At 47.3% G+C, this 21,982-nt stretch overlaps 1 protein-coding gene across 1 annotated transcript; it reads right to left on the reverse strand.

The window, feature by feature from the left end:
- Nucleotides 1-6,376: 6,376 nt before the first annotated feature.
- TGFB3 (transforming growth factor beta 3) lies at nucleotides 6,377-21,207 on the reverse strand. Its single transcript, XM_021542794.3, has 7 exons — nucleotides 20,216-21,207; nucleotides 14,705-14,868; nucleotides 13,292-13,421; nucleotides 11,699-11,806; nucleotides 10,743-10,914; nucleotides 10,135-10,288; nucleotides 6,377-7,819 (listed from the first exon to the last, which is right to left on the reverse strand). The coding sequence occupies exons 1-7, from the start codon at nucleotides 20,928-20,930 to the stop codon at nucleotides 7,661-7,663; spliced, it is 1,602 nt and encodes a 533-aa protein (XP_021398469.3). The 5' UTR covers nucleotides 20,931-21,207; the 3' UTR covers nucleotides 6,377-7,660.
- Between the last annotated feature and the right edge of the window lie 775 nt (nucleotides 21,208-21,982).

The following is a 21,982-nucleotide window of genomic DNA, read 5'->3' on the forward strand; positions in this document are numbered from 1 at the left end:
TTGGTGCCCCTGCAAGAATATTTTATAAAATCTTATTTTATTGTAATTATAGTAATGGTAGCCTCCTTCCTCCCACACAAATTGGAGACAAGTTACAGTACTCAGTTATGTTCTAAAGTAATAAAATCTCCCCCCAAAATATTTTGGGGTTATTGAGCTGATCCCTACATCTTGAGTGTTATCATGTCAAAAATCTGGAGTGAGTTTTGAAAAGTTTCTGTACTGACAAGTCAAAATGCTTCACTGTCATCACTTCCTCATTCTACTACAAAATTTTTTTTTTTCTGAGTCTAGGGAAGAAAAATGACAAGGGATTTTTTCTGTACTGTTTCCAGTAATTATTATATAGGATTTACCTCATGTTTTTCATGTGGTTTTGCCTTATATATATGATCTTCTGAAAAAGTGCTGTGTTAGATATATTTAATATAATATATTTAATAAACCTAGGATGTCTTAATACATTCTTCAAGGTGCAGATGGAGAGCTGTGAATCTGCTGGGAAGTTTCAGGCATCCCATTGGTGCCAGTACTTACATTGCTAATGCTTCCAGTTGCATGATGCTTCCCTCATTCAATCTGGGCTTGTCTTCCTTCCTGAAAGTGTTTTCTCCACTATTTCTAATTCCAGAAATTCTATGTGGAATACACTTTGTCTGTGATATCAACGTGGATTTTTCTTTTCCTTATACACAGACCTACAAAATTCATGTCTCCATATGTCTAATAAAACTTCCTTTTGAAATTAGCTAGGAATAAAGATTGGTAGCTCCCTCTGCCAAATTGTGGCCCAGGTCTTTTGAATGAAGGCAGGTAAAATTGACAAAAATGAAAACAATTTAAAATGTCTATTCAGCACAATGTAACTGCTGCCACACTATGCTTTCCTGAGATGTTATTGCCATCTATTTTGTTTCTCTTTGTTCATTCTGTTTGGGTTTTTTTTCCAGTTCTTCAGATTAGCATGACAGAGCACATAGCATGGTATTATCTAAATGAGATCTTCCGATCCTGAAGTATATGTAGAGATTTTTGTACCAAGTCTCCTCTGAGGGGGCAGACTTCAAAACGTGTCATGCAAAGCAGCTTGTTGCAAGCTGGATGTCTTTCAGAGACTCTAGTTGAGAGTCAGACTGTCTGCTACTGCTTTCGTCTGCAAGTGGAGTTCCTTACAAATCCTTAAAACGTGTATTTCTCCCAAGCATCTAGTCAACCTGTAAGAGGATTAGAGCACTTCAAAACGCCAAAATTTTGTTTCAAGAAAGGGCCAGATTATGGTTATCATGACATTCCCCAGTCATACTACATGCATTGCACAAATCCTGTAAGATTTGCCCTGGCTGCACAGCGAGTCTTTGTTTTGTCTGCTTCCTGAAGAGGATAATAACTTAGGAGAAAAAATAAATCCTTCCTGAAAAATGTCAGGAAATATGGTTTGATATGACCCAGCTGGTTTCTTTCATCAAGTGATGTATATGGACTGGCTGTGATATATTATTATAATGCCTCATTTCTGAATCTGGTGAGTGAGTATCTAAACAGCTAGTGAGAAATGGCTGTGTGTTGGCAGACCAATAAAAGGAAGTCCACTTCACCTTCTGCAACACACCTAATTATGTTAATTTTTTTTTATTTGCCTCATGTGTACAGCAATGAGGTATCTTCTTCCTTTTCTTCTGTCACACCTGAAGGATGGGTTGCCATCTAGGGGGAGCTGGAGAAACTCAAGAAGTGGGGCCATGGGAACCTCATGAGGTTTAACATGGTCAAGTGCAAGGTGCAGTTAGGGTCAGGGCAACCCTGGTATCAACAGAGGCTGGGGATGGACAGATCAGAGCAGCCCTGCTGAGAAGGACCAGGGGTGCTGGTTGGATGAGAGGCTGGGCATGAGCCAGCCATGGGCACTCCCAGCCCAGAGAGCCAAAGGTGTCCTGGGCTGCATCCAAAGCAGCGTGGGCAGCAGGGCCAGGAGGGGATTCTGCCCCTCTGCTCTGCTGAGAGCCACCTGCAGCTCTGGGTCCCCAACAGGAAGAGCAGGGAACTGTCGGAGCGAGAGCACAGAAGGGAAACCAAGATGATCAGAGGGATAAAACTCTTCTTCTATGAAGACAGAGTGAGAGAATTGGGTTTGTTCAGCCTGGAAAAGAGATGGCTTAGGTGTGACCTAACTGGGGACTTCCAGTACCTGAAGGGAGCCTACGAGACAAAAAGAGACTTTTTACAACAGCATGTAGTGGCACAACAAGAAGGAATGGATTCAAACTAAAAGAGTAACTTTAGATTAGATGTTGGGAAGAAATTCTTTACTGTGAGGTTTGTGAGACACTCTGGCTGCCCAGAAAAAATGTGGATGCTGGAATCCTGGGGATGTTCAAGGCTGGATGAAGCTCTGAGCAACATGGTCTAACAGAAAATGTCCCTGTCCATGGTAGGGGGTTGGAACTACATTATCTTTAAGGTTCCTTCCAACCCAAACCATTCTGTGATCTTTCCTAGTGAGCTAAGTGGAATGAGAGGCAAAGAATATCACCCTTTACAAAGATACTAAGTCTTCTGAAGGAGGGAGAAATAAGAACTAAGTCTTTGTCTTTAGAAGGTACTGCTTGGTATTGTTTGGTTTAAGTTAACCAATGGCAGCATAAACCAGCTTAGGGGACAGAGTTTCTACCTGGAAGCTATTCATTAAGTTTGTAGGATGTGGGAAAACAATAATGTGGAGGGGGGAGGAGAGGAGGGGAGGAATGGTTTGCCATAAACCACAGCTGTAAAGAAACAATTATATCATTAGATAGAAGGGTCCTTATTTCTAAGTGTATTTTTCATTAAATCGTAGGCCAGTACTGGAAAGGGCCCAGCTGCATGGTTGAATGCCTTCAGACCATCTCTGTATCTTTCTAAGAAACCTAGCCCTATATAAGGGTGTTACAAAGCAGCCAAGTAACTGAGATCTTTAATCTTGGAAATTGGTCTTTCCTGGAAACACAGTGACATCCAAAGTGCTGTACCATACACTTTCTGTAATTGTGGGCATAAATGGCATCTCAAATGCATTACTGTCATTTAGAAAATGGCAATTATTAATTAATAGTTTTCACTTGCTGCATTTCTTGTTGATACACCAGAATTAATTTCTAAGACAATCTATTTCATAATGACTAAACTGTCTCATCTCTTCTGTGTTGATTTGTTGCATGATAAAGGATCTTGCATTTGTATCTGAAGCCTCTCTTCAAGAGAGGACAAGAGACACTGAGGTTTGTTGTTTCCATCTGTCACTTCTGGAACTGCATAAGAAGTTAACCAGGATTTAAATTCATTCCCTGTATGCAAAAGAAAATACTGGTAAAGCAGAGATCTGAAAGTCCAGGTTTTCTTTTACTAAACACAGTAATTTTATACAGCTTTTGACCAATATTTTCTACTGATTTTGAATGTAAAAAATAATAGATGTTATTTTTAAAGAATTAGAAGGCATATTTGCATCCTTGCACTATATACAAATTGCCGCTGTTAATTCTAAACCACAATTAATGTAGATTATAGACTGCCAAGAAGACCACAGAGTAGTATAATTTTCCAAGTGTGTACATACCACACTGTTGACTCTATATGTATTGATCATGTATTTTCGTGATTGACTACATTGCCTTTCAATCACCTATTAGAGAAGACAAGCCAGTATTATAGAGATACTCTTTTGTATGCCACTAGAAACACTTGTAGTGGGCAAAAAACCTTTTCTGCACAGTGGAGCTGTCTCTAGAGTTGCATCCTGGTCACTGTGATATTCAACCTGCCCTGAATTGGACTTGAGAATATACTGAAGACATCTGCCTCCTAAGACATTGCAGTGGATCCTCTTCATGGGATGGCTGTAGTGATTGCATTTACGAAGAAACCTGAGCCAGACCTCCTGTATATTTGCTCTGGTGAGGACATTCTAGTCACAGATAAGGAAAGCTTTAGAGCAGCACAGAAAGATAAGAAAAGGATCTGTGAACTGAGAAAATTAAAAATTGATGGCCACAACAGAGAGATATAAGACATCCCAGGACCCTGCAGAACAGAGCTATAATGTTGCTAGAGGAGTGGACAGGTATGTTTGTCTTTTATTACTTTTGGGCACAGTCCAGCTTTCTGACTGAGTGTATTGATGTCTGTTGTTCATAAGGAAGGGTGAAACATTGAGCAGCATATCCCAGTCACACAGTGGTAACAGGGATGGGCTTTATGGAAGTGCAGTGGGATTGCTAAAGAACATCCAATTCAAAGTCTGGGGCACAAAGACTCATTTAGTCTGCAAAGACCATTCTTTGCTGAGGTAAAAGTGTACGTTCTCTACTCACTGAAGCAGCATTCCTCTCAGAGCTCTGTGGTGCATTGCAGCCTAAAAACAAGGTGTTCAAGTTCAGGTCTAGGCCTTTTGCATACTATAATAGTTTGCCACAGAAAAACAGGGACTGCACAGATGGTTGTTTGATCATCTGTATAGGATCTGCCTTATGGCACTGCATAATAGGTTTTTTTCACTCTTTGTAACCATTGATCTTTGTTAAAGCGACAAACTATGCTGGGATTGTTTTCATCAGCTTTTGTTTGTTTCTGAAAACAACAAAAGGGAACTGTTGAGAGCTGTATTCAGTGTTGGCAATGAAGATCTCACTTTTTCTTTCCCATTGTCTTCTTCAATTTGCTAGCTAGTAACAGCATAGTAACTGCCCTCTGCCTTCTCACACAAGTGTCCTGAAACATTTTGGTACACTTGTGCCCAGGACTGTATTTAATCTGTTATTACTAAGCCCCATGTAGCTAGTATAGTTTGTTGCTCAATTATAGCTAAAACACCACTAGAAAAGTTACTTCAGTTTTAAGAAAAATAATTCAGAGCCCGTCTCACAAATCTAATTCTCAAATGTTGCTACAGAAATGGAAGGCTGAACAGAAAAGCAGTAACTGAAATGTGTTTGATGTCAAAAATTACTGTTCCCATGAGTATACCTGTGTCTACTGGTTGGACACTCCAGGACTCTTCACCTCGATTTTCCATTGCCATTTTGTCTCCTTTGCCAAGAGGCAAAAGGCTTGGTCTTCCTGCTGCTCCTTCCTGTCACTGAGGAGCAGCTGTGAACAAAGGCTAATAAGACAGTCCCATCTCAAGAGGCTGCCAGGGTTAATCCATGGGTGGTTCCAATGTGCTCCAAGTGCCACACAGAACTTTGAGTGTGCAAGTGTTCTAGCTCAGCCCTTTGCAGCTCCCCCTCCTTGCTTCCCTGCTTATTAGCGAGGATGCCCTTCAGTTGGATGGAGAGCAAAGCCAGCCCAGGACTCGGGAGGACAGATGACCAAAGAATAGACTGCAGCTTGTAAACCAAAACCTCCTTTGAGGCTTCTACTAAAAGGAGATCAGAGAGAATTCCTATGCCAATAGGCATCTGGATTTCTCTCTCTCTCTCTCTCTCTTTCTTTCTCTCTCTCTCTCACACACACACACACTCTTGTAGCTAGTGAATTTCTGGCATGTCTGTCAGCATGATGGTGTAGTTATAATGCATTTATTTGCTCCCTGGGCAGGTGGCAGGGAAGCCTGGGCATTGAGAGGTGCATAGGGCACAGCAATACAGCAATACTATAGTGCTGCAGGATTGATCAGAGCTTTCATCATCACACCAATCACACAGGTCAGGGAGCCCCAGAGATGAAAAGGATAAAGCACTGGGGAGTGCCTCTATCAGGGCATCTATGCCCTGGCCAAAATGGCATAAGGTTAGCAGGCTGCCTTCATTGACCCACCCTTGCTAACCTCTATCCAGCTGGTGATGGTTCAGGAGGGGCTGTTTATGGTTTATTAAGATATTTGAGTTTACACTGTTTGGCAGCCTCACATGAGCTATATGGAAGCAGCCACTATTGTGAAGGGCTTGGTGGAAGAGCTGGATTCTGAGCTGACCGTGGAGAGCCCTGGACACAAGTGATTAACGAGCTAGGTGTCATTTTACACTCAGTTGCTGGGGACCAGGAACTGGGAGGAGACAGGGTGGAACCTCTGTGGTCTCTAGAACAGGACTTTTAAGTAGCTGTTTTGTCAAGTCAGAGACAGCCTCTGGGTCTCATGTGGCATTCAGCACCAAAGATTTTTACTTCTGGGAGTATCTATGGCTGCAAAAGCCCATTTAAAGGACTACATTGATTTCTTGCCTGGGCAGCATCTGTAATTTTTTATGAGCATGAAATCAGTACATGAGAGGAAGGGTGTGTTATTTACCTGGATGTGCAGATCTGTACTGGCAGACCATATATATCTTCAAATGGACATATAACATTTGTCAGCTGTGGCAACTGCATTGTCTTGGATATTTAAACAGTATTGTTGAAAGTGTTTTATGTTTGAAGGGAGCTTTATATGAATCTATAAAAAGCAGATGCCAACAGTGATGTACATGTCTGAAGGACTAGGTTGGAACAGGGCACATTTACACCAGGTACAGTCTGAGGGTAATAAGAAATTTCCATTTTGGAATTTTCTTGCTGACCTAAATTCTATCTGTTCTTTTGAAGAAACATTTTGGAAAGGGTAAAAAATTTACACTGAATATGCCACAACAGTAGCAGTTTAAAACCAGCAAATTATCTAACCCTCCAACAAAAAACTTCCTTGTGAAAAAATTAGCATCTCCCCCCACCCCCCAAATATTTATTTTTTACAAAGTTTTTGAGATTACTATTTTTTAAAGTCTTGGCAGGTGAGACCAAGTTCAGGTCATCATGCAGAACAGGTGCAGAACACCCCAAAGCACCTTACAAACCATAACAGACAAGAGGTCCTCAGGGTGTAATCAGATCACAAATGAATAGGCCCAGTATTCAGGTACCCACAGATGCTCCTGCTCTGACCGCAAAATCATCTCTTAGAAAAACTCCAGGGAGGTAAGAGAGCTGAATGGAGACTTCAGTCCCTCTGAAAATTGACTCAGCACCCTCTTTTCTTGTATTTGCCCACCTTTGGTAGGCTAACTGGGAGCCTTGCAGTTTGCATTTGGAACGCAATAGCCAGGATCTGTCAACTGAACTTGGAGGCTTTGGCAGACACAGTTTCAGCTGCAGGACTCCAGGAGCAGAGCTCTGAGGGACAAAGTCTTAAGTGTATCTCTGAGCACTTCTCTTAGCAGCTTCCCTGCTTGGTGCATTTTCCTTCTCTAAGGAAACCTTCAAAAATTCCTCCTACAGGGAAAACCTTCAATACTTCAGGCTAATGGGGAGTGCTGAGGTCTTAAGATAGTTAAAGCAAGAATAGAAAACATCTCCCCTTTTTCATTCTGCCTTTCATCTGCTTTCTCATTCTCTTGCTTTCCCATCTCAACCACCCAGCATTCAAATACACTGCAGTTCTTCCACGTTATCCTTTTCTTCTGCACCAGCTGTCCAGCCATTTTGGAGAGTGTGGCCTTTGTGTCACCAAAGTACTTCCTAGAAGGAACATTACACTGCCAAGACGACCAAGGAGTGTTCCAGAAGAAATCCCCAAGGGCTGCCAAACTCTCAAGGTTTGGCACTTGGCCCTCAGCATGCGTAGTCTCTGATCCCCAGTTCTCTGTGTTAGCCTGGAAGCAGGAGAGTGGGTGCTGACAGTTTTTTCCTTGGCTTTGGGTGGGCCAGGGGCCTTTCAGCTGCACTTGCAAGATTTCACCACCATGTTGGAGAGCTGCTCCACTTTGGGGGTCCTCCCGACATAGTACAAGATAGTGAGTGGCTCCAGGTCCTGGGGAACACAGCAGGGCGAAGCAGATGCCTCAGGGTTCAGCGTATTATATAAACCCAGCACCTGCAGGAACAAAGTAAATGTCGTGACAAGGTCAGGAATACATTTAAGTTGGTTGAGGACAGGAAGGGGCTGCCAACTCAGCAAGTCTCTAGGTGTTTTCACCATACTCATCAGAGGGTATTTCCTTGATATGACTAATACTCCTACATGTCACTTCCTGATCATGGCCTGCCTCTAAAGAGTCTCACCTGCCCTGCTCTGACTCTTAAGAGTTTTTTGGGGTTTTTTTCCTAACTGTAATACTCTTGCTCTCTGTGACTGATGCCTAAGGGTTGAAGGAGTGCTAGTAGTTGTCTCCTTTCATCTCTAATTTGGTACAGCAGTGTGTCACAATTTTTGCTTTTAACAAGGTTGGGTGTAACCAGCCTGGGGCCATGCCATCTTGGATTCTATTAAAGAAACCAGAAGAAAGAATATCAGTGCTGCTTATTTCAACCAACATCTCCAGATAGCACTGGATGGTTGCCAGTCCTCTCAAGTATCCACAATTCCCTCCCAGTTTTGAACTGTCTGATGCCTTCTCCCTCCACTCCATCCTCCAAGTCATCACACTGTAATACTGGAGCCAGGACAGTGTCCTGTGGGACCCCACTGGATTCCTCCTCCCAGCTGGCCCCAGCCCACAGATGACTGTACACTACAGCCATGTGACCACTACAGAACAGTTGCCAGAGGTGACCACTTCTCAGCAGTGAGCATGATCTCACCTGCACTAGTGTGGTCTCTTCAGTGCTTATCTGGTATAAATGACAGAGTCTGGCACACTGTATTTTAACTACTTTACAGTCTTTGGGGATGAGAAGTGCTAAGGATACATCCTGTTCTATCATCCAGATCCATGTAATCACTGTTGTTGTGGTAGAAACTCTCTGGGATCCTAAGCAAATAGCTCTGGCTGTACCACAGGGTATCATGTGCTCTGGGCCACTACTCAACAGCAAGTTAAACAGACTGGTGAGTTTTCTTTTCATTTTGTCTTTCCTAAGTGGTGCTGGCAAGCTGTCAGCAGCTACGTTGTTCTGAACTTTTCTTTGATCACTTCACTGACCTTAATGCTTGCTCATTTCCTTTCTTGTTTAAGATCATTAGGAGTCATTCTAAAGTCTCCTTTCTCTCACACTGATTCAGTCCAGTTACCTTCTGGAGAGCTCCTCAGGACAACCAGATGGTAAAGCTACATGCCCATTACCCTTTCAAAGCTGTTAATTCCCTTGCTTTGTCTTGTGGTTACTGCCCAGCATCTGTTCACTTCTTCATTCCCACAGATCAGCTGTTCCCACTGATATTAGTCCTTGAGCTTCACTGAACCTTACTGCTATGCAGACTGTCAAGAAAATGTTAGCATCTTTTCTGAAATACCATCCTTACATAGTTATTTGTTCTTCAGCTGAATCTGCTTTTTCCAGTAACTTTTTTAGTGAAATCTGAAGTTAATTTGCCAATAAGCTGTTGCATTATCTGGATTGCTGCCTTTTGACTTTTGTAGGCAGAAACACAGGATTTTCCTCTGACTTTTCCTGCTTCAGCAGTGGACTCTCTGATCCTTAATCTGTGTTTTTCTCTTTATACTTCTCCCGTGCCTGTATTATTCTGTTACTTTTATTTTTTTTCTGCTCTAGCCAGGCTCAGACTTCATTCTTCCCAAAGGCTGACCAGAGGTTGTGCCTAAGTTACCAAAAGATTTCTGCCAAGTTTTTACTAAAAAATCTCACTGCCTAGTAGCTTCCTCTCTGCTGTAGGTCAGGCAGGATTTATGCAGCTGGAAAGAATACCTGTGAAAAAGGAGATTTTACTCAGTGGCTGTGTTCGCTTCTGGAAATGGACATGGATTTCCCTACACTTTTGAGCTATAGCTGCCCCTTTAGAAGCAGATGGAGGCACATGCCATTGCACAACAATTTTTCATGACAACCTGGCACAGAGTGTAGAAAAATCCTCTGTCCAGTGCAGACTGCAGGAGAAATTTAGGGAGAATATAATTACCAGAACTGATGTTTGATGTGAACAATTCAGTTAATACTATGGCCACTGCCAAGTAACTGCCCTAAAATCATCAGTCCTGCTGTTTCACATCTTTTCCAAGAGACAACAGTTCTTTCTCCTCAAGATTTGCCTGAAAGCAGACTCAGTACTGACTCCAAAGCAAGCACATTTTCTCTGCTGAACCATCTAGGCTTTTTTCTGCAGTTTCCTTGAATGTTTTTCACAGATCTTGATCTGAACTGCTTATGCTGCTTTGAAGAGACTGGATATTGATCAGACGTAAGGAGGAAGGGGCAATCACGGGCTCTGGCAGGATAATGTACTGGACGTACCGTGCTGTGAGTGGTGTCTGCGCTGCGAAGGTACGGACAAGGGCCTGAACAAAAGTTCGCAAAGTAGCCCTTAGGCTCATGGACCCATTTCCAGCCAAGGTCCTGTCGGAAGTCAATGTACAGAGGACGCACACAGCAGTTCTCCTCCAGGTTCCTGAAACACAGTAGTTAAACACAGTGAATCTAAAAGGGGGCCTTACATGCAGTTGCGAGATGTGGCTTCCTGAGCAGGAGGACAGGTACCAGCAGTGCTGGTGGGATGTGGTGGCTGCGTGTGCCAAGCGCCTGGAGCAGCACAGCCAGGCAGCGGTGGCAGCTCAGCAGCCGGGCACGGCTCGTGCTGCTGGCAAGTGGCTTTCCCAGCGCCCCTGGAGTCAGACTGGCACGGGGCTGCTGCAGGGCCCCGCCCAGCCTGTGTTCCTGGAAGGTGCTTGCGGGTCTCTTGAACCAGTGGCTCTGCCAGAAGCACACAGCATCTGCTGGACTGGCCAGTGGCCCATCTGACACCACGGTGACCCCCGTGGAGGGCTCTGCCTTTTCCGGTGGCATGGGAGTCTTGCCAGGCCTGCCCACCTCAGGCGTAGGATCTGAGCAGGCTTTGCACTTACCGGAAACAGTAGTTGGTATCCAGGGCCCGTTTCTTTCTTTGGCTTCCCAACACAGGGCTCTCCAGTCGATGTGGGGGTAACATCATCAAGATGAGGTGGGGATTATGCAAGTCCTTCTGCTTCTTCAGGCGTCCCAAGTCCCCACGGCCATAGTCATCCTCACTGTCAATGCCTTTGGAAAAAGAGGATCCACAAAGAAGAAATCAGCATGGAAACAGAGAATGCAACGAGACCTTTCAATTTAACACTCTCATGCTTGTTCTTGAACCAGGTTCATGTCTACTTATTTTTTCCCCTCACAGAGACCCCTTTATTTGTGGTGAATTTGACTGTTGCGGGCCTGAAATAGAGGCTTATGGGCCACCTGTTTTACCATTTGCAAACTGCTGGTGGGGCCATTAATCCATCCCACTCTCTCCTGGCTTGAGTCCCAGGATAGGCAGGAAGATGAATGGTTTAAAGAAGATGTCAGATAATTGGCACTCTGCAGAATAGCCTCAGAAATGGAGCCTGTGGGGCCAGTGGCTGCTGCCCAGGGCTGCAAGCCAGGAGGTTCCTAGTTCTTAGGCCAGCCAAGCCACTGACTCTCTGAGCCACCTCACACAGGATGCCTAACTTCCTTGTGTTTCAGTCACACTTAACTGGAAAGTAGAGCCTCTGTGGAAATCTGAGAAGGCATCAAGTTGAACTTCCCTGAGAGACACTGAAATATAAAATTACTCCTTTCTGCAGACACTCATGCAAACCCACCCAGCCTGCCCTTACTTCTTTTTGTAACCTATGAATATAGTGGATATATCCATATAAATGAACATACAACCCCAGATGTGTATGGTTTAAGACAAATGTTACACAGTGTAAAGTACTTGAATACACAAAGCAAGATCTTATTTTTTTCTTTATATGCTTGAGACTTTTCGTCCCCAACAGCCCCCCCTACCCAGCTCTTTTATCACCTTTGAACTTGATCTCCAGGACTTCATGCAAATTCTCCAAGATGTCCCCATTGGGCTGAAAAGTATGGCAAGGACAGTGTATGCTAATTTCCAGGCCAAGATTGGACTCTGCAAAAAAGATAACTCTGTGAGAAACAGTCTTTCTCAGCTGGGACAGCTCCTGGCATTAGGAAGTTTTACACAGCTGTGCTAACTCCTAGACAATGGAGTCTCAAAGTCAGGAGTGTTATCAGAGTTGAGGAACAGATGCTGCCTTGGGAAGAACAGGAAGAAAAATCCACTAGCTTCACCTTTGCCAAAAGCCTTGCTCTTGCTAAAGGGAACTTTCTGGAGAGGTAAGGGTGCTTCTTGTTACTTTTTTAGGCTATTCAGCATCCAAAAATATTTGTGAGCTTCAAGAAGCCTCCCTGGGAAAACAAGTATTTTGAATAGCTGGCTTTTGGTATCTTAAATCAGTTTTTGCCATCCTCAGTACCTATTATCTGGCTTCTGCTTAGTGTCTGAAGGAGAAATCTGAAAATAAGCAAGTTGGATATGGACAAGTAATTTTACTGGAAGCATTCTTTCAGCAGCTGCAACCTTCTGTTTTATTGAACTCCTAGCAGTCTAAGTCACACAGAGTTTCCAGAGGCAAATCTACTTTCATAATAACTTCCTGGACCAGTCATGCTGTGTGGGCCTGACTACAGGAACATAAGACTCTTATGAAAGCTCCTTTTTCATTTTGTACCATGAATTAAAACATCTGGCTTCCTGGGGCATTGACAAGGTGCCTAGCACCTTTTTTCCTCAGCACTATATATACACACTCTGTGATGTCTTGTCAGCTAGTGTGCCTGCACAGAGCTTGCTGCAGTTCCAGCTCTGAGCTTCAGCCATCAGGACACAAATTAGATTGCTTGAAATAGGAGGAGCCTGCAAGCTCACAGCTTAACCTTCCAGGGAGCAGCTGCTTGCCAGTACCTGCATTCCAGTCTTCAGTGGCACCTAGCTTCTATCTGTGAGGCCAATCCAGCTGTGAGTCACGATGCCTTATGCTCCAGCTGTGAATGGGGTCAGTGTTCTTGCTGGGAATTGCCCTGTAACTATCTGTTGGGCTGTCCAGCGGTGGCAGAGGTATGTTCTCTGCAGTGTTAAAGCCTCCAGCTGTCTAGGTGTGTCAGCCTCTGGTATTTCCTCACCTTTATACCTGAAAAGCTGTACACAGCTAAATAAACCAGGATCCTTGCTGTTTTTTCCCATATTATATTTGCCCTAATTCACATGAAAATTTAAGCAAAGCATTTGTCATTTTCTATGATCATTTAGACAAACACAGGGAGCTTGGTTGTAAAGAATTTCCTCCAAGGCATGAATCCTTGTTCTGACTAAGCCCACAGAGCTACATGCTGGGGCCTCCAGGAGAGAGCCAGGAATATGGCAAAGGTTACACATTAAGGAAGCTCTCTGGAGGAAAGCTTGTTCTCAGACTGAAACAACATGTCCTCTCTGTGAAGCAAGCTCCTGCAACAAGGGGAGCAGAAAGATACTTCTGTGAATATTGATCCCCGTTTCTATGGATCCCTCGACACACAGTCCAGCTAAGACCCCTACCTCTGTGCAGAAGCCACTCACGCACGGTCTCGGTGACATCGAAGGACAGCCACTCAGGGGAGCCCCGTGTCTGCACATTCCTGCCACTGAGGTACCGCTGCTTCGCTATGTGCTCATCTGGCCGAAGGATCTGTGTCAGAAGGAGTGGTAGAAAAAATCAGCCAATGCCATGCAGAAGGAGGGAATAGCCTTTAGTCTTTTTTTCTCCCACAGCTTGCTAAAAACTAGTTTAGAAAGTTGGTCTTGGCAAGTGAGATGCCAGGAATACCTTGGGTCAGGTGAGGACATGCTTCACAACCAACTTGAACTCTAGATATCTACACAGTCCTTACTTCTGTGTCCTAAGCAGCCCACCTCCCTCAGTTCAGAATTGTTTAGGGACACACATATAGAGACAGAAGTACACAGCAATTCATTTATTGGATGGGTTTGTTTTTGTATACAGCCGTGGAATATGGATCTGGATTTCAGAGCAGAACTGCCAGTGGTAAATACAGCATCTGGCCACAAATCACCTGCCCAGGAAACCAATTTATTGAGTTCTCACTCAATTTTCAGGTGTCCTACACTCTTCAACTTTTCTCAAAACACACCAGGGCTGTTCAGGTTTGGAGACCTCTGCCTCTGCTCTGACATCTTTTTCTACTTCCAGACAAGCAACCACAGCACATTCAAGGTGTTCCTTCTTGCAGACCCCAGGTTGACTCCACAGACCACTCAACCTATGGAAAAGCTCTGAGAAGCTTGATCCGGTGGAGAATTGCTCTGACCATTGATGCTGGATTTCAGGAAGTCCTCAAGAAGTACTATCCAAAGACAGTTTTAACTGCACTCTTATGGAAAAGTGGACAGACATGAGCCTGTGGGAAATGTGCTGCCTTGATGCTAAACTGTATCATTAGGTGGTCCAGTTCAGCCTATTACCGCTTCCAAGCCTGAACCAGACCTTATTCTGTCAGTCCATAGGTTCAAAGAAAACTCCACATAAGTACCTGGATTAACAGGTGGCCTGAATTGTGCTTCTGGGGAGCTGTTGCTGAAGGGAACATTGAAAGTAAGCACTGTTTTTCTAGTAAATCATTGACAAGACAGAGAGCTCCATCCATTGAATTAGCACCAATTGTGCTGCAACTGTTAAATGAATAAGATTGCCAAGGGTCCTACAGGTGATGTGACAGAAGGATCAGAGCTCCTCCACTGATGAGGGGTTCCCCTTCCAAGTGAAAAAAGGGCAGCACCACATTGTAAAAGGAAAGGAAGGTGACTGTATCACTGTGTATGGTGGAAGAAACCTGGGTTACAGCATGCACTTTCTTCTCTCTTCTATGGCTCAGCACATACCAGCTGAGACAACCATTGAGGAGTCACACTATTCTGGGCACAGACACTGGGGAAGATGGTAAGAATACTCACCTGGAAGAGCTCAATGCGCTGCTCACTGCGTTTGGAACTTGGGTTGGGCACACGCAGCACCCGAAACTCAGCCCGGAATAGGTTGGTGCTGTTCTTCTCTGCTGACGACACATTAAAGCGGAACACATTGGAGGTGACACCTTTTGGACAAATGCCCAACTCATCTAGGAGAAAAAAAATACAGAAACACTGAGAACCACATCTCTGAAGGGCAGGATCTCAAATAAATATAGTCTGAGAAAGAGATTTCCAGTCATTCAAACATCTAGCCACCATGGCTACTTAGCTCAAGATAACACTGGATGAATTCGCTCAAATGTGGTCTATGTTGCAACATTTTGCAAACATTCCCACTACTGCCATCATTATTTCAGTGCCACAAGATGAAGAAACAGTAGAGATCAACCACAGTATGTTTATTATTACATCTTTTGACTGCTCATCAAATGTTGCTAATACTCATGAGTTGGGTGCATCCAAAATGACAACCCATGGGACAACCTCACTTGCAGTTACTGGGGCCTATTCCCAACAGCTAGGATGCTGTTATTCTGCTCATGATGGATGAAGCTACATACAAAGTGATCCCATTGCTCCTGAGTCTTAGTTTTACAAATCTTGACGTTTTCTCTGACAATGGAAGCCACCCAGTGTCAAAAAACACAAAGCATGATGTGTCAAAGAGTCTTCAGGGCAGTGATTATCCAATGTGTACTGAAAGAACTGGGGTTTAAAATTAGTTCTCACTCATGAACTGGAGAAGAAATTCATTAATAGTACTGGGCCTGTGGACATCACACACATGAGCGGGAAATAATACAGCAATTTTCTGTTTCCATGTGTATCTGCTGAACAGAAAACCCATTTCACAGATGCCTCAAAAGAGAGGAGGTAAAACCTTTAAGGTCGAAACCAGAGTCCTCAAGAGCAAGTAACACTCTCTTCAAAGGGACCATTTTGGTTTCATGGAAGTCTTTGTTGTTGCTATAATTTCTCTCCTATTGACCTTGTTAGCCTTCAAGGCTCTAGCATCATGAAAGCTTCCTGCAGACAAGATACACCAGCTCCTCCTCTATGTCCACATGCAAGTTTGTTTGCAGCCCTGCAGAGCCTCTCAGATGACCTCTGACTGTTGTCCAATGCAGCAGGAGGCTCTTCTATCTGCTAATATTTAAGTTGCTTCTAAACAAACTAACAGAAAGAAACAAAAACTATCACTTGTTCCCAGACATGGTTCCAGCCTAGACAAATAGGCTAGAAGCCCTAGTTGGAACAACCTTCAAGTTACATTCCCAAAGTCCTGCAGGCCCCTCTTTTGATCCCACCATCACTATCTCCCCTGAGAAACAGATGAAAACAGGATAGTGTGAAACAGCACCTGAGTGCAGAGGTTCACCTCCCATGCCAAGTTCTGATTTCAGCAGCACTGATGTACACTCATATCAATGGAGACTAAGGTTTTCCTCTTGTTCTGCATAAAAATTCAGCAAGCAGGACCCTGCCAGTTTTCAAGGATGTGTTTTTAGGGTGCTGAAATTTTATGCAATAAGCTAACAATCAGATGCTGATATTGGGCTTTAATTGGAGGAGGTTTTTTCAGTAGTACTACTGAACTGAACAGCATTCCCATACAGGAAAGTCTCTAGCTGTTATTGAAGAGGTGGCTGTTCATGAATCCCAGGAGACCAGATCCCACTACAGGCATGACCTGGCCTACTCAGCCCAAAAACCCTGCAACACAAAGAATAACCCCAGCCACACACAAACACCTGCTTGAGGACTCCAGCCCTGTGACCAATTCAAGGTTTGATGCTGCAGAAAAGCCCAGCAAAAACCCAAGCTCTCATTAAGGGCCCAAAGACATCTTCCTAGCTGAAGTCTAACACTGATTACTGTTCTGTGTCCTAGACCTTGGCAGATACTGTGTTTCAATAGCCCCTGAAGCTGCTTTGCACATCTAGCCCTATTAATAGTGCTGTTAACAGCCTGCCCTTTCATTTCAGACCTGACTGCCTGGCTGTAAGGGGTGTCCCAATTATCATTAGAAATGCCTTTTTGCATCAGACCACTGGTCAGTCTAGCTCAGTATGTTTCCAACAGCAGTGCTTTATCTGACAATCTATTTAGAGGCTGCAAATATGGTCCTACAGCACAGAACTGATGCGTGGCAAATAATGTGTTATCATCTCCTTAATGTTTTTGGCTAAATTAGATAGCCATGGTGATAAGACATTACATCTATTGTAATTCACCTGCTGTGAAAGAAAACAAGCCACATTGCTTTCTACCTACTTCACCATCAAGGTGCTGGTCTTGGGACACCTTCCCAGTGAAAACAGTAAAAAAACCCCAAAAAACCTCTCTTTTTCCTTCCCTAAAAGTGTCACATTCCCTTTGTATCCTGGGAACAAGCCCTCTGTGGTGCAGAAATGGAGCTATGTTCTGTGTTTCACTCTAAGCCCTGGAAGGCTAGAGCCTGTTTCTCATAGCATGGGGTTCAGGATAGAGGTCTCACTCCCAGAAAACTTGACAGCTTTGGGGCAAAGTCCTTTTTTTGCACGAGGTCACAGGCAAAGAGAGCAAGAAGATTTTTCAGGGAATTTGGTCCAGACCCAGCTGAGGTGTGCTAAGCACACTGGAATCCAGACCTGTTCACCACCAGCACAGAACAAAGCCTGGAGGCAATATTCCTGCAAGCTCTCCCAGTCCACAACTCTCAGTGGCAGGAACCAAGCCTGGAGACCAGGAATCTGTGACACCCTGTGCCAGGCTATGTCTGGTATGACACAGCCTTGCACCTGGACCCAGCTATTACTGTGGAGTCGATGCCCAGGGCTGTTCACTGCACCAGTGATGAGACCAGTAGCCTCTTTGTGTGGGTAGAGACAGCAGGTTCTTTTGGGAGCTTCCACTTTCCTACCACTGCTGTAAGTGAGGTGCAGGCTCACCACATGCTGCTGGATCCAGCATAAACAGCTGTTGTTTCTGGCAAGCCCCAGGAAGGCTGATGGCTGTGCAGTTCAAATTTGTTGAGAAGGAAGGGTAGCCTGTTTGTGAGCAGGTATTGCCTCATACTGTATTATACCCCTGAATCACCAAGGTGTTTCATGCCAAAGCTGCATAACTTTAGAGAAAAAAGTTGATCCATCTGCAACTCTGCAGGTGGCAGGTTTGGAGGCAATAGATGCTTGGCCCTAGTGACCCATGACTTTAATTGCCTTGTCTCTCAAGCTGCCTTGGAAAATGGCATCTGTTTTTCCTTCAGGAAGGTAAGCAAAAAGCTTTTTGCAGGACTGTTGCAGATGCTTCCCAAGCTTGAACATAACCAAGTGAGGTCTGATCCACATGAGTTTTATGAGATCCCTGACGTGAATGGTTGGTCAAAAGTAATTTATTCTCTGAAAAAAAACCTTTTAATTCAGGCAATGTACCTGAGAGGCACAGGGAAAGAGACCATTCCATGAGTCACCAAGCAGCTCAGAAAAGGGATGGAGAACTTGGCTCTCCTGCCTGCTATTTTTGCTCCTCAGCTTTTCTCACTTTTGGGCTTTGCATCTTTGAAAAGTATGGGTTCTCTGAGCCAATATGACACTTGACTAATAGTCTGGAGCTAGAACAGTTTGTGTGAGTGCACACATTTCAGATTTGTCTGTGTCATCACTGCAGTTCCTTCAATGGAGTAGTCCTCCCCTGCCCCCCCTGCTCCCCCAGGAGACTGGCTTTGGCTCAGAACATGCTCTTAGATCACCACATGGCACAGTGACAGAGTCATGGGAAAGTTGAACAGCAGCCACTTCTGAAGATGTGGGGCCAAATTCAGCCATGGTGTAAGCAATGAAACTCCCCAGGTTTCAAAAAAAAAAAAAAAAAAAAAAGTGTGTCTCTTGCCACCACAATATGTCTGGAGCTAGTCTCCCCTAGAGTGACCAAATTACAAAGTTCCCTCTTTCTCTGGGTGGTAGCATCTACACTACCCACTCCCAGAAATTTAGTCTCAGCACTACTTGGTCTTTTGAACCCACTGTCCCAGTGTCCTATGGGGACATGGAACAGGATCATTAATTTCCTCAGGAATTTTCCCAAAGCCACAATCTCTACTCATCACTCCTTTTCATGCACTATTTCTTCATTCCACTTTCCTCTCAATTTTAGCCAAATCCACACCCCTAACTTTATTTGCCACTGTTGTGCTTTACGTTTTCCCCACTTCCTTCCCCCCCAAAAATGCTAGTGTATAGTGTGGCTGTACTATTTTGGAGACACATGTTTTTCCCATATGTTTATAGTTTCACAAGTGACATTTCAGTAGGTCAAAAATGCTGAAATACAGGTAACCTTTGCACTTTCTGTTCCTTGAATCTTGGGTGTCTCCTGAGCTAAGAGCTAATCATATAACCATATGGAATGCAGTCTGCTAGAGATTAAGTAAAATTTGTTACATTACCACATTGTAGCTTATTCCATCTCATCATATGTCAAGATTAACATAAATCTGGCAGAATTAACTGCATTCTGAGACTGCCTCCACCAAGTCACAGCTCCTCCCCAAAACACCTTGTCCCCAGGATGGCACAACTTCACAGGAGAACACCCTGGATAGTGGTATGACTACATCTTCCAATTCTAAGAATCCTAAACAAGCCAAAATGACTGCTTGTGCCTACATGTGCTCAGCATCTGCAATCTGCTTTGAGTTCATGTCTGCTCAGTCTCTGTCTTTTTGTCTGCTCAGCTTCTGCACCTGAATCTGTTTAGTGTCCACATCTGGGCCTGCTCATCATCTGCTCCACACCTGCTCAACATCTGTCATGTTTCCTCAATGCCTGTGTTCCCTTGGGGGTCCCTTTGGCATCACTGCTTTACACCTGCTCAGTATCCTTGTCTTCTCCTCACTCTCTGAACGCTCACACTATCTGAGTAACACCTTCATCAGTGTCCGCCAAGCAGCAGTCACTTTAGCAAGTATCTCTCCACCTTCTCTCCTGCCGCGCGGGTGCTGCACGGACCGGACAGTAGCCTGCATTTCTGCGGCAGGCGCTGGAGCTTCAGCAAGGAGGAGGCCGTCTACCTGCTGTCACCCAAACACCAGACCTGCGCCGTCTCCCACCCCGTGCGCAGCATTCAGCCCGCCACCCGCAGGGCTTCTCCTCCCCTCCCCGTCCTGATGTCAAGGCTCTAGGCACGGGCTCTCCGCTGCCGGCCGGGGCCTGGGTCGATGCCGCTCCCGGACCCCGCCACCCACCGTCCCCACTGCCGGCCAAGCGCCGCGCCGTCCCGCCGCCGGTCCGAGCGCCCCCCGCCCCGCGGCTCCCGCTCACCTCCGTACCCGAGCGCAGCCGGGAGAAGACTCGCCCCCCGCCCGCCTCCGCCCCGCCGGGGAAGCGGCCCCTTCCGCGGGGGCCCGGCGCCCCTCGGCCCCAGCCGGCTGTCCCGCCCCCGCGCCCGGGATCCCGGGCAGTCTGCCCCGCGGGCGCGGCAGCTCGACCGGCACGGGGGGAGCCCCGCACTTACTGTGCTCAGGGAGGCCCTGGATCATGTCAAATTTATGAATCTCTTTGGCATAGTATTCGGACTCGGTGTTGTCCTGAGAGCAGCTCTCTTCCTTCTCCTCCTCCATCTCCTCCAGCAGCTCCCGAGTGCTGTTATAGAGGGCCAGGATCTGGTAGGGCACATGGGCCGGCCCCACGGTCTCCGGCGGGCTGGTGAGCCGCAGCTTGCTCAGGATCTGCCCTCGGATGGCCTCTACCCTCTTCTTCTTGATGTGATCCAGGTCCAAGGTGGTGCAGGACGACAGCGAGAGGCTCACGGTAGCGAAGCTCAGCAGGGAGAGCAGTACCAGCGCCCTTTGCACGTACATCTTCATGTGTGAGGGGGCGGCGGCGGGGGCCTCCGGGAGAGACCCCCGAGCGGCGGCGAGAGGGCGCGGGGGACCGGGCGGTTTGCTGGCGGCAGCCTCCTCAGAACCCGCAGGCTGAGGCTTGGCGAGGAGGTGCATGAACTCACTGCGCCGTGCGCGACTCAGGACTTCCAGGAAGAGCTGGCAGCGCTCCGCAAGGAGAAGCGGCAAGCGCCGTGCCTCGCCGCGCCGCGCTCCTTCCCCATGCGCCGCCCCGCGCCCCGCGGAGCAGGGGGCGCCCCGCCGCGCCGCGCCGCCGCACGTGTCAGCGGCCCGCGCCGCCCCGCCGCCGCGGGGGGAGCGCCGCGCCCGCCCCTCTCGCTGCACCATTCATGCCCCCGCCGGGCCCCGCGCCCTACATCGCCCGGTGCCCGGCCGTCGGCGCCCGGGAGCGCGGCACCGCGGCGCTTCTCGCCCAGCCGGGAGCGCTGCCACCGGGCCGTCCGCTGCGCCCGTGGGTTCCGTTGACCGCCGTGCCCTGGTCCGTACACCGACACCGCTCCGCACCGGCCCGCCCGCGCACACTGCCGCTCCCCCGGCCCCGACGCTGAAATTTTATACCTCCCTCCCATGACGTCCCCGGGACGGGGCTCGGGCGGGGGAGGGAGCTCCAAGCCCGGCCTTCGGCTGCGCCAGCCCCGCGCTAATGGCTCCAGCAGCCGCACAGCCCCCACCGCTCCCCCCCTCCGCAGCCCCCGCCGCCCCCCGCGCCCGCCCGGGGCCGCCTCGCCCCGCGCAGCCCGGGCCCCTCGGCGCGGGGCGGCCCCGCGCGCCCTCCGACGTGGCCGCCGCACCGCCCCGCCGGCGGCGCGCGGGCGCCCCCTGCTGGCGGCACTCGCGCGGCGGCGGGCGGGCCCTTCGCGGTGGTCCGGGCGGCGCGGGGAGGCCCCTCCCGCTTCCAGCTGCGAAATCGCATTAAAAGCCGCTAAAAATACCCCGAATACTTTCCTGATGTGGTTTCTTTCCGAGGGAGGGAGGGGCCGAGCGGCGGGGTTCGGCCGCCGCGCTGCGGGCGGGGGGCTGCGGCGGGACCCGCGGGCCGATGCACGGCGGCGGCAGGGTCAGGGCGATGCGCCTCGGCACCGAAGACAGGTGGCACCCGGAGCTCCGGGGTGCCCGGTCACGGCAGCCCTCGCTGCGGTGAAGGGGCTGCGTCGGGCATCCGCTGCCCTCGGAGGGGGCCACAGGCGGGAGACAAAGCACCGGCCGGGGATGGGGCTGTAATTCATAACCCGGGCCTAGCAGGGTGTCTCTCCCGGCCGTGCTCTCACTGCGGCCACTCGCAACACCGGCCTCCCGCCTCCGTGCCGCGGGCCGGGCCCGTGCCTGCTGCCCCGGAGACCCGAGAAGGGCTCCCGGTCCGTGGAGCGAGCGAGAGCTTT

Source organism: Lonchura striata, chromosome 5, assembly GCF_050655825.1.
Source record: "Lonchura striata isolate lonStrDom1 chromosome 5, ASM5065582v1, whole genome shotgun sequence".
Classification (NCBI taxonomy): Eukaryota; Metazoa; Chordata; class Aves; order Passeriformes; family Estrildidae; genus Lonchura; species Lonchura striata.